Below are 13,504 nucleotides of genomic sequence, written 5' to 3'. Positions count from 1 at the left end.
AGACCCCTGTCCGGAAGACCCCTGTCCAGAAGACCTCTGTCCAGAAGATCCAGTCGTACCAGATGACAGCGGAACTGGCAGAGGAGGTGGGGAACCGGAACGTCCTACGGAGCCCGCGCCACCACCCACGACCCAAGAGAGTGAACCACCAGTTTTACCGAGAGGGGATACGCCGCGGCTCATCCCGGGGACGAGCGGGATTGGAAGAGGCACCATTCCCCGGCCACTCCAAACGCCGGGGCCGAGAGGAACTCCAACACCAAGTCAACCAATCCCTGGAGGAACTCCTTTACCTCTTCAGCCTATTTCTCCTCACCCATCCCCGTTACAGCCAGCACCCCAAGGACCGATTCCCGCTCCTCTGTTACCAGCGCCCAGATTGCCGGCGCCTCGAGGCACACCGCCAGCCCAGCCAGCACCTTTCCGGCCAGCACCGCTACAACCCATACCTAGAGGGCCTCCCCAGCCGATCCCGGGGGGACCTCCTCCACGACAACCACAACCTCGGCCTCAGCAACCTCCGTTGCTACCACCACCAGCACCGCGACAACCTCCGCCGCAACTCGCCCTGCTCGACGCTTACCCGTTGCCAGCCCCAGCTCCCAGGCCAGAACTTCCTATGGGCTGGGTGAAGTTGGAAGCTACCTTTGATGGAGACCCCTCCAAACTGGGATTCTTCCTCGTACAAGCGGTGCAGTTCTTTAATCAATGGGGACATCTCTTCGAAAGTGAGGCCAGTCAAATCGAACACCTTGGATCAAGACTCCAAGGCAAAGCTGCAGATTGGTATGTAGGACTTTATGATATCGGTGCCCCCGAATTGAATACTCTTCAAGGGCTAGTGGATGCACTGCGAGCTCAATATGAAGACCCTTTAGAGGAGACGAGAGCTCGAACAGAATTGCAGTCCATTAGGCAAGGCAGCATGTCGGCTGAGACTATGTTACAAAATTCCGACAGCTCGCCGCTAAATGCCCAAGGTGCGAGGAATCAACCAAAATAATCCTGTTCAAACAGGGCTTGAACCCGAAGTTGTTGGATTGAGCCCTTATGCAAGATAATCCTCCTACGTTATTAGGGTGGATCCAATTAACTTGTGAAGTAGAAAACCGCATGCTAGAAGTCCGTTTAGTGGAACAACAACAGCAACATGCGGGACAAAGGCGCTCCTCCGTTCTCGTTAGAGGAGGCAGAGGCGCTGGATATGCTACTCGTGGAGCGAGAGACGCTAGATGGCAACAAGGTTTGTGCCTGCAGTGTGGCCAAAGTGGTCATTTTGCGGCGCAATGTCCGTACCGGCCTGTGCAAAGACCTCCGCTCCAACTGAGACGTCCAGCCCCTGCAGCCTACCCGGCGCCACCGCGCCCAACACCAGCTCCAAGAACAGCGAGAGGCAGAGGAGCCCCTCGGAGAAATCCTCCCGAAAGAGGGTTAGAGCTAGAAGAAGTTATGGAATATGATTCAAGCGCTCTAACTGGGGAGGAGAATCCAGAGAGTCCCACCTCGGGAAACGAAATGGATCTGTCGTAAAAGGACCCAAACGGCAGGTCAAGCTTCAGTCAGTTCCTATTCCGAACCGACCACAAGGGTCCATTCTCTTCATACCTGTAACCTTGGTGAACCCAGACAGGAAAATGCACATCCGTGTGCAAGCTCTGATCGACTCGGGCTGCTCTAGAGACATTATTGCATCAGCCCTAGTGAATGGATTAATACTTCCTGTCAAAGAATTGGAAACACCTGTTATTTTTGAACAAATGGACGGCACTAACATGAACCCAGTCACTACTGAAACCACTCCGGTCGTAACCGGCATGGGACAACATTGGGAAATAAGGTCGTTCGTTATTAGTGCCACTGCCAAATACCCCTTGATTTTAGGAAGCCGATGGTTATGCGATCACAATCCCTACATAAACTGGGCAGAGGGAAGCATCACGTTCACCCACGAAGCTTGCAAAAGTCATCGCTGGAATCAAAACTGGGGTACCAATCCTATCCTCACTGAACCCGCTCTCCTCACCCAGGAAGAAATCAACCAAATACCCAAGCAATATAGAGCTTACACCCAAGCCTTCACAGAAGAAGAAGCCAATACCTTACCTCCCCATAGGAGGACGGACTGTGCTGTGGAAATTTTACTGGGCGCCTCACTGCCCAAGGGCTGTCTCTATCCCATGAGCCCTAACGAAAGGGAAGAACTCCGCAAGTTCATTGACACCAATCTTCAAAGAGGATTCATTCGACCTGCTAACAGCCCACATGCTGCGCCAGTGCTCTTCGTTAAGAAGAAGGATGGGGGCTTAAGACTGTGCACGGATTTTAGGGGACTTAACGCTGTCTCTTCCAGCAACGCCTATCCCATCCCGCTCATCAGAGATCTACTCAACGTCGTGGCTCAAGGTAAGATCTTTACGAAATTGGATTTGAAAGATGCTTACTTCCACATTCGTATTAGAGCAGGGGATGAATGGAAAACTGCTTTTAACACGCCCCTCGGCCAGTATGAATATTTAGTTATGCCGTTTGGCCTAGCTGGGGCCCCTTCGGTTTTCATGTCCATGATTAATGAAGTACTACATGAATTTTTGTACAAAGGAGTTGTGGTGTACCTAGATGACGTTTTAATCTATTCGGAGACTGAAGAGGAACACGTAGAACTTGTAAAAAAGGTCTTGACCACTCTAATGTGTAACAAACTGCCCATCAAGCTATCTAAATGTGAGTTCCACAAAACAGAACTCACTTATTTAGGCTACTGCATCTCCAAAGATGGCTTGAAAATGGACCCGGGCAAAGTACAAGCAGTGCAAAATTGGCAAACCCCCGTTACCTGCAAAGAACTACAATCCTTTTTGGGCTTTGCCAACTTCTATAGAGAATTCATTGCGAACTTTGCTCAAATTACACTCCCTCTAACCGAACTATTAAAAACCAAAGACAAGGGGGACCAAGCCAAAAAACCGAGTGCCAAATTGCCTTGGACACCAGAATGCCAAGCAGCATTCAACCACCTCAAAACACAGTTTGTTTCGGAACCCGTTCTGCAACACCCCGATGAAAATCGCCCCTTTGTGGTGCAGGTCGACACCAGCGACACCGCAATTGGAGGCGTACTTTTGCAAAGGGGGGAGGACGGAAAACTCAAGCCCTGTGCCTTCCTTTCCCGAAAGTTTTCTGAAGCAGAAAGAAATGGGAATGTTTGGGAAAAGGAGGCTTTCGCTGTAAAAGCAGCTCTCACTACCTGGAGACATTGGTTAGAAGGAGCCCGTCATCCTTTCGAGGTTTGGACGGACCATAAGAATTTAGAGGCCCTACGCAGTCCCCGAAGACTAAACGCTAAGCAGCTGCGGTGGGAGGAGTACTTTTCTAAATTCAATTTCACGTTAAACTTTTTGCCGGGCAAGACTAACTTTCTGGCCGATGCTCTATCACGCATGCCCCAGCACAAAAGCAAAAGGGAGGAGACAGTAGACACCATCTTTTCGCCTACGCAATTAGAGGGTGTGGTGACCACACGCAGTCGCACAACCCAATCCCCTCAACCCGATCAGGGGTGGAGACTAAAACTGAAAGCTGAAGTGGAAAAGGAGGGGGGGAGCGTGCCCAAAGACAAACTGCAACAATCTGAACAAGGGGAATGGCTTTGGGGAGACCGCTTCTATGTACCCAAAAGTTTAAGAAAGGAAGTTTTACAACGCTGTCACGATGCCCCTACGGCAGGACACTATGGGTACTTAAAAACACTTCATTTAGTACAACGTCAATTTTGGTGGCCAGGCAAGTGCAAAGACATTTCCCAATATGTAGCGTCCTGCCCCGTTTGCCTCAGTGCCAAATCCCGCAAAGGCAAACCACCAGGACTATTGCAACCTTTAGAAACACCAAGCAGACCGTGGGAAGTAATATCTATGGACTTTATTACTCTTACCCCCCTCCAAGGGGCACAACTGTATTTTAGTCGTAGTGGATTTATTCTCCAAGCAAGCTCATTTTATACCTTGCACCACTATACCTTCCGCTCGAAAACTAGCTGATATCTTTCTAAAGCACATTGTAAAAATACATTCTTTTCCGTCAAAGGTGATTTCGGATCGCGGCAGACAATTCGTTGCCAACTTCTGGCGGGAGCTTTTACAAATGCTGGGTATTGAACAAGGTTTAAGTTCAAGCCATCATCCGTAAACCGACGGACAATCGGAAAAAACTAATCAAATATTAGAACAATTCCTCCGCTGTTATATTAATTTCCAGCAAGACAACTGGGTCGATTTGCTCCCAATGGCAGAATTCTCATACAATAACAGCGTGCACGCCTCCACAGGAGAGACTCCTTTCAAAGTAGTTTATGGCTTCCACTTCAAACCCTTTCCGTTTGATGCGCTCCCTCCTCCTACTTCAGCATCCCGAGACGTCACCGAATGGTGGGGGGAAGCGGCTCAACAATGGGACTCAAATTAGAAAACACCTCAACAAAGCCAAACAGGATTACAAAAAGTATGCCGACCGCCACCGTGCGGCTGAGTGGGATTTACAACCCGGTGATCTTGTCTATCTTTCCACAAAGAATCTGAAAGTAACCCAGACCAGCCGCAAATTGGCTCTGAAATTCCTAGGACCTTTTCCTGTTCGTAAGGTAATCAACAAAGTGACTGTTGCTCTAGATTTACCAAAGAATTTACGCTACGTACATGATACTTTCCATGTCAGCTTGTTGAAACGAGCTCCTCCAGCAAACCAATGGCACACCCGTGCCCCTCCTATTCCAACTCTAATTGACGATCAGACCCATTACGAAGTACAGCAAATTTTGGACTCTAAGTTAAAACGAAATCAGCTCTTTTACCTCATCAGGTGGACGGACTTTGACTCTGGGTTTGATGAATGGGTGAACTCTGTGCATGTTCATGCTCCTAGACTAGTCAGGGCATTCCATAAGCTCTATCCACATAAACCTGGGGGGGGAGCATCTTAGAGGGGGCAGAATGTCATGTTCAGAATACTTTCAGGTATGCTAGTGCCAAAGAGACTCCATTTTAATCCTTTCAGTAGTATGAGTGCTTTCTTCACAGGTGCCAGGATGTTCCCAGGCAGCTATCTCCCAGAGGAGGAATGTTTTGGCTATCGCTGTTCCAGCCTCGAAGGACTTTCGCTTTCCGAGCTTCAAAGAGATTGTTATGAGAACTATGGGGGGAGGTTGGGCCTGCTGGGATCTGTTACTTTGTGCCTCATGCTTTGCCTGTCATTGGTAACAATTCACATGTACCATCCTGAATATTGTATTCAGGCTCGTGGACTATAATGCATTCTTTCTTCAGTAAACTTTTGAAAACAACGGGCTTTTGTCTGATTGCAGAAGGTAGTCTGGATTAAGGACATTATCTAGCCACAGTTCTGACTAAGCACTGACATAACCATTCCTGCCCTCCCACTCATGATCTGCTCAGGTTCACAGAATCAGCATTGCTGTCAGATGGCCATCTAGCCTCTGCTTAAAAACCTCCAAAGGAGAGCCCACCACCTACCGAGGAAGCCTGTTCCACTAAGGAACCGGTCTGTCAGGAGGTTCTTCCTAAGCCCTCTTGAATAATTCAGTTTTGCACAGTTTGCAGAAGGCTGGGAAAGTGGGAGCTTTCCTGACCTCCTCAGGCATGCTGTTCCATAAGGTGAGAGTCACTACGGAGAATGCATGTGTATGGGCAGCTGCTGATTCTGCCCATATGCAAGGTGGCACCTGCAGTGATGACTGCAAGGGATAGCTGTGCTAGACTGCTGTAGCAAAACAAAAGCCTAGTGGCGCCTTAAAATAAATTTTCTACATGAGGTTTTGTGAGTCATATTGAAAAAAATTAGCGTGAATCACAATAACTCATATAAACTTTGTTCATCTTTAAGGTGCCACTGGACATCTTTTATCTTCAGGACATGCTGGCATGGGGACGTAGCTGCCATCCTAAACTTCTCCAGCAAAACTTAAGATTGCCTTGAAAAGGTCTCTCATTGAAATCAATTAAACTCACACAAAGCGGTGTTATATTCTGGTATTAAGTTTCCAATATTCCTGGATGTATGTATCATCAGATGATAAAATCTGAAGTCAATGGCCATCAATTACAGATTGATGATATACACATCCAGAAATACTGGAAACTTAATACCAGAACATAACACCAATGAAGAGCTTTGTGTGAGTGCCGTTACCATGTGAAGGGCTCCATGGTCTGCTGTAATAATTTACATCACACAATATATGATAACAACATCAGGGCAGAATTGATACATATCAGTTTCTGGATGTGTGCATTTGTTTATTGCAAAAGTGTGAATTGTTGACGACTGAGGAAGGCCCTTGGGCTGAAACACATATAGTCTTGTGCTGAATGTTTGACGTGTTTATCAACTGTATTTGGAGAATGTTACATTTTATCTAAAGCTTTCCTATGTAGCCTGATAGCCAGGCCCTTTGTTTTTAATTTTATTACTGTGTACATTGTATAATAAATATTTATTTTGAATTTATTTTAATGGTTATAGTTTGACCCTTATAGCATCTGCAGTATATTTTGGGTTGAGTTGTGGGTTCCCCCCTTTCTTTGTTTACTAGGCATGTACAACCTGTATCCCGCTAAGCTGAATGCAGCCCACCGCTAGTCTCCTACAATTCAAGATCTGAGAAACTGGGAAGGTATGCCAGTGTGGCTCACAGTCTCTGATGCAGAGGAGTTAGCCGTGTTAGTCTGTGGTAGCAAAATCAAAAAGAGTCCAGTAGCACCTTTAAGACTAACCAATTTTATTGTAGTGACGAAGAGAACTTGATTCTCGAAAGCTTATGCTACAATAAAATTGGTTAGTCTTAAAGGTGCTACTGGACTCTTTTTGATTTCACAGTCTCTCGAGTTATCATTAAAAGCTGACCTCAGCCCCCAGAGTACTTAATTGCTGCATTATCTACCCCCTCAACAGTCATAAACCCTGACCTGGATAGCCCAGGTGAGCCTGAGTCTCTTGCCATGAAAGCCCCACTAGGGGTCGCTATAAGTCAGCTATGACTTGAGGCACTGTCCACCACCACCACCACCAGTCATGTATGTATTCTATGTCGTCGTTCAGAATTCTCTGCTATATTTGCAAGGGGTTCTGGAGAATACGCAGTTTGCATGGCAAGGCTCTTTTCACCTAGACCAGTAATATCCCCTGAGCAGATCCTGCTGCTATCACAGCTGTGTTGATTGCTATCCACACCAATGATGAAACGTATCTAACTATATATTAAGATAAAAATGAACATTAGCAAGCAGCTCCTCCTAATTTTTTTAAACCTTCAAATATTTTAAAACCTTCAAACATTCATTGTCTGATTATTTTTAATTTCTTCCTGGAACTAAAGCTGGCACACATAGCACTCCCATCTAAGAGTTCTACCATCTAGGTACACCAGTTCACTTATCAAAGGTGTTTTTAAATAACGTTTTGTACCTGTGCGCACAAAGTGGTACGATTTCTAATTTTGCTCATGAATTTTAATCCCCCATGTTGCATATTAATAAAAACAAAGAAATATAAGAATGGGAGTCAAGAGTTCTAATCAATGTACGTGTTTCTAAGATGCTATATCTTCTCATAGATAATAGATGTTAAATAGTACGATGGATGTCTGGCAACAAAGACATTTGATGGTGAAATACTGTTTCTGTTATAAATTGAGGAGCATGTTCAAACTAGTTATTTTGAAACTACCATGCCTGAACACACAATACACTGGAGATCATAGAAGAACTTTAAAGTTTGTTATATTGCGAAAAGGTACTCAGGTGGTTTTATCCTGCCCTTTCCCCAAGGTATTCAGGGTAGCATGTGTGGACCTCCTGTTCCCGCTTCCAGACAGGTAGACAAGTTGGTTTACTGCAGGAAAGAATAATGTGCCACAAAGACTTAACAGATTGGTCTCGCAAGTCAGAACTGACTTCTAATGTATAAAGTGGTCTGTAAGTGAGGTAGGTAGGAACATTTGTTCTTTTCTGAGTGCTGGAAACTAATGACTACTCTCTCTTGCACAGCCTTATCTTTTGGCCTCACTTTGGGGGGGGGACACCTCCTCTATGCTCCTCTATGATCAGGTGATCATGTTATACATTTGATTGGCTCTGATCAATGTCACAACAAAGTGTTAAGTCCCACAAGCTCCTCTGTGGGTAATACTGAGGCCAAATTCAACATGAAGCAGCTGGCTGTTGAGCCAGCAATATAATCTGAGAAAGCAGCAAGGAAGGCACATATTACAGAAAGACAGCAAGAAGATGATTTTTTTTTTAGCCATAGAGCAGCAACTGCAGGTAAAATACAATACAGGTAAAAACAGATTCTTTCACAAAATGTCCAGTTTATTTGCACAAGGATAAAGCAGGTAATATAATCTGCATCGCCAGTACACAAAGCCAGTGATACAGTGGCACTTCTTGCTATAGTAGGAAGTTTATTCCAGATAACAAGATGCATTTGCAGAACTGGAAGATGAACTTAATGAAATACCTGTTTGCCCTTGAATGATCATGCTGCAATAAATGTAATGTTGAAATACTTGATAGCTATGTCATGCTTAAGACACAGAGCTATATAGTGTCTGGAGACAGAAAGCAGTCCTAGACTATGGTGGGGCAAAACATTAGTGCTTCAGAAATGCAAAGAAACTGCCACTCAGTTGGAAACCCAGTTCAACACAATTTATTTTTGGAAATACAATTCTGAGGCAGGCAATTTGGTGGTGGTGGGGAGGTGAATGCAGCTTGTGAGACCAGCTGTTTAATGGCGGCTGAGATGCCACAAAGAAAGGCAATTGGGCTTTGGGGGGGATGCAGAACACAGAGATGGCATCGGCAAGTTTTAATCTGCATGTGAGTCTTTCATGGTTGCAAGAGGTGGTGAAGGAGAATAGCAAGCAGCATTACATCCTGGCAACTATTTGGGAGGAATTTCAAATGAGAAGAATAATGGGACAGGCATGTGTGTGTGTGAGAAGAATAAAGTGATACAGCCTCACATTTCCAATGTTTAAAGGCAGTGCAACTATTAAAAGGCAGCACATTATAGCAGTTAGTATTGGACTAGGACCAGTTGACCCAAGTTCGAATCCCCACTCTGCCAAGACTAAGTGATCTGGGGACACTCTCTCTTTCAACCCTAGTCTAACCCACAAGGTTGCTGCGAATATAAAATGGAAAACTCTTGCCAACCCTTGGAGAAAGTGCAGAATAAAAATACCACTGCATAAACACAAACACGGGCAGCTGCTCATCGTTCTCCCTCTGCTCCTGCGACACACACTCTTACAGACACACCACTTTATTTTGGAAACATGATTCCACCCACACCAGTTCTACACGCACACACCCTGGTTCGACAGACACACAACCCCAGTCCAAAACACACACACACACACACACACACACACACACATATCCTGGTTCTCCTCTCTCCCCCTCACACACATTCTACAGGCAGGCAGATGCACTAGGGTTGCCAACCTCCAGGTGGGGCCTGGAGATCTCCCGGAATTATGACTGATTTCCCGGGCAGTAGAGGTCTATTCCCCTGGAGAAAATGGCTGCTTTGGAGGCAGCCCTCCTGAAGCCCCTCCTTCACAGCGTCCTTGCACAAATCTCCAGGAATTTCCCAACCTGGAGCTGGCAACCCTAACACAGACCCCCCCCCCCGCTTCTCCACAACCACCCAGCTGAGAGGGTTAAAACAAAGGCGGGGGCGGGGATCAAAAGCTCTCCCCACCCCCCTCAGCGAAGCCCAGCCTCAGGTCCGGCCCGGCTTCCCAGAGGACCGCGGCGAGGGAGGAGAGAGAAAGCTGAGGGGAGCCGAGCCGAGCCCCTCAGCCGCCCCTCAGCCGCGCAGGCCCGGCGGCAGCGAGGGGCCTCCGTCCGCCTCGTCTTCCTCCGCCGCCGCCTCCTCCGCCGCCGCCGCCCAGCAGGCCGAGCCAGGCCAGGCCGCCGCCTCCGCCGCGCGCAGCACTTACTTCCTGTTTTGGGTCCGGGCACTTGAAGAAACCAGGATGGAGGCTGCGAAGTACCAGGATGGAGGCGCCGCCCGAGCGGCCGCAGCGACGACGCGGCGAAGGAGGCCGGCGGGCCGCGGAGGGGAGGGGCCTCCGGGACGCCCCGCCCACCCCCGCCCGGGAAAGGACGCGGGCGGCCCTCGAGTCTCGCGAGGCTTCGGCGCGGTGATGGGCCTGGGAGGCGCGCTGGCGGCGGCGGGGACGGGGGGACGGGGCCCTCTCTCGCGCCGCCGCCGCCTCCTCCTCCTCCCGGCCTCGGGGGACGCTCCTTGAGGCGCCTGCCGGAGCGAAGACGGCCTTTGGCTGGGGAAGGGGCGGGCGGGCGCCCTCCCCCCGCACAAGGCCTTGGAGCAGCCCGGGCCGCCCGCTCGCCTCGCCTCGGGGGCCCTTTGGAGTCGACCCGACTCGGTTTGGTATATGAAGAAGAAGCGAGGCGTGACTCACGGAAGCTCGCCCGCCGCCACCAAGGTGGCCAGTCGTGGAGGTGCTGCCGGGCTGTGGCTCTTTTGCGTTGACTCCGTTGAACGGTTTTGATCGTTCTTGGTGGGAGGAAAAATAGATAATCGCCTCCCTTAGTCATAAACAATACAGGTCGTGTCAGTATCGCATTTATTTTAGAAAAGAACAAGAGTCCAGTAGCACCTATAAGACTGACAAAATTTGTGATGACTGATTTTCTAACGCAGTGAGTCTTTCCTTGTGTTGATGGACAAAATTCTTGTGCCAGAGGGAAAGGGCTGCTGTTTGCCATGAAATGCATGATGAGTCCAGCTGTATTTGTTTTTCAATATTAAGTAATTTACATTTGGTTGTTGTGGGTTTTCCGGGCTGTATTGCCGTGGTCTTGGCATTGTAGTTCCTGACGTTTGGCCAGCAGCTGTGGCTGGCATCTTCAGAGGTGTAGCACCAAAAGACAGAGATCTCAGTGTCACCGAGTAACTTCAATCCTCCCTTGTGTATGCTTATAAAATGGTGTGTGTGTGTGTCCTCTACTTCCTCAATACTAAGAGCACATGCAGTGCCAGCAGGCATTCATACATTTATACACACCGAGTGACACTGAAAGATCTCTGTCTTTTGGTGCTACACCTCTGAAGATGCCAGCCACAGCTGCTGGCGAAACGTCAGGAACTACAATGCCAAGACCACGGCAATACAGCCCGGAAAACCCACAACAACCATCGTTCTCCGGCCGTGAAAGCCTTCGACAATACATAATTTACATTTATTTAAAAAGTGCCCAGCTTTTTCTCCTTGTTTTCAAAAGTAGATTTCAAAACTATGAAATTAGTTGCAGATTTTCAGTGCATTAAAGAGCAGATGAAAAACTATATATATTGTGTGTGTATGGTGCCTACAAGTCATAGCTGACTTACGGCGACCCCTAGTGGGGTTTTCATGGCAAGACATTAACAGAGGTGGTTTGCCATTGCCTGCCTCTGCAACCCTGGTCTTCATTGGAGGTCTCCCATCCAATTACTAACCAAGGCTGACCCTGCTTAGCTTCTGAGATCTTACAAACACACTGCACTATTCAGGTCAGAACATACATAGCATATAGACAACTAATGTAGTAATAAGCAAGTGGCCTTGATCTGAGGATATTAAATGTGGAGCCTATAGCCATGAACGAAAGACAAATCTTTCTACATATCTGAAAAATGCCTGAGGGTTCCAGAAAAATCTGAATTTTTTTTTTTTTAAATAAAGCTTTGCAGATGTGGAAGAAGGATGAACAGTTAATAAAGGGAACTGCCCCCTCCCCCCAAAAAACTTGGAATGAGACCTAATTTTACTTGGGTAAAAATTCTCCATCGGTTCCCTGGTGAAAACGGGGACCTTCTGCTATTGCTGCCTGAGCCCTCTCCACACAAGGCTGAATGGAGGCTCACCAATCTGATTGCCCTGCAATTGCTTGTCCCCTGACTGTGTAGATAATGACATGTCATGTTGTTGTTACTATGTCATTCATAGTCTGCCTTTCTCACTGAGACTCAAGGCGGATTACACAGTGTGAGATTAGTACAGTCAATTTCAAGGACATTTCCATAATGCCATAAGGTATAATAAACACAAGTTTACAAAGACATAACATTAGTAAGAACCCAATACAGAGTTGAAGAAATGCTGAAACAGAACATAAGCAATTCTAGGGCTGACATTAGACCACATGAAGCTCAGATAGCTCATAGGATCATGTATTTAAAACAACAGATAGTATGTAAGGTAACATAGTGGTTGATATACCCAAAGGATTTAAACTGGTAGCTCAGGAAGCAGTAATTTTCCAGCAATCTACTCCTGTTGTTTGTATGAATGGGGGCAATCCCCACACAATGCTCCCCATCTGACACTGGTTCATCCCAACTTCCTGTTTTCATTCTTTCCCCTGCACAAAAGCTTTCACCTTTATATCTCACCTTTCTTCCATCATGGAACTCTAGGTGGTGTACATAAGATTCCAAAGAGATCTCCCACCTATGCACTGAACAGACTCCTATCTCTTTAGTGGCAAGCTACAGTATCGTGTGCTCTATACCCCAGGCTGCTCTAGGAGGTTATCCTGACCAAGTACAAAGGGGTGGACAACAGAAAATACCCATTGTACATGCCTTTGGATTCTGGCCTAAGAACTTCAAGCACTTCACAACAGCACCATGCCAACATACCAAAAAGTACCATTTATCCAGATGCATCCTATTTTCCTCTCAATGAGATACCTGCTTCACATTAGGCACTGTTAATTTCAATCTGATAGAGAGGAAAAAAAGAAACCGGCATAGATTATTCCTGAAATGCAAATCACAACAGAACATGTTTCTCATATACTCATCGCTGCATTTCTTGGAGGTGGTTTTAAAGTGCACCTGGTCATTAATTCTTAAGTGTTTAAAATTGTGCTAAATGATCACTGTATGCTTGCAATGTTGCTTATTTTATCAGTTTTTCTCCCTCCCAAGCCAATCACTTTAAGAAATGGCACCATATATATGCTGTTAAATTTTTAAACTTGCTTCTTGGCTTTATAAAGAGTTGCACTCTTCAGTACTATAACAAGCTGTTCCTATTTAGAGGTCTTTAGAGAATGACAATTTCTGTCAGTTCTTTCAACTAAGTTCTGGTTTGTGCCAGAATAATTCAGTACCAGTCATCTGGATAGAAGAATTTGTACCATTTTTTAAATTCAGTAATAACTGAATCTCTTGTTGATGCCATATGAAGTTCAACTGGAATAGGCAAGTCTCTTGCCATAACTATGAAAGACTGTAGTGATCTGCTAGTAATGCAAGTTTCAGGAAGCATAAAAAGTCATGCCTTTAGGAACTTTCAGGCACATGGCCAATTTGTGGAAATGGGCATGTTACTCCTGTCAGAACTGTGGCTAGATAATGTCCTTACTCCAGACTACCTTCTGCAATCAGACAACAGTCCATTGTTTCCAAA

At 46.6% G+C, this 13,504-nt stretch overlaps 1 protein-coding gene across 1 annotated transcript in view; it reads right to left on the bottom strand.

Annotated features, from left to right (window-relative positions):
- DMTF1 (cyclin D binding myb like transcription factor 1) overlaps positions 1-10,867 on the bottom strand; it is a 40,276-nt gene extending 29,409 nt beyond the window's left edge. The window contains exon 1 of the mRNA XM_054988060.1: positions 10,022-10,867. Coding sequence (XP_054844035.1) covers positions 10,022-10,820 — 799 coding nt within the window. The 5' untranslated portion in view covers positions 10,821-10,867. The remainder of the gene's footprint in view (positions 1-10,021) is intronic.
- Between the last annotated feature and the right edge of the window lie 2,637 nt (positions 10,868-13,504).

The sequence above is a fragment of the Eublepharis macularius genome, chromosome 9, assembly GCF_028583425.1.
Source record: "Eublepharis macularius isolate TG4126 chromosome 9, MPM_Emac_v1.0, whole genome shotgun sequence".
Taxonomy (NCBI): Eukaryota; Metazoa; Chordata; class Lepidosauria; order Squamata; family Eublepharidae; genus Eublepharis; species Eublepharis macularius.
Note: the sequence above shows the minus strand (reverse complement) of the source record. Positions and strands in the feature narration are given on the sequence as shown.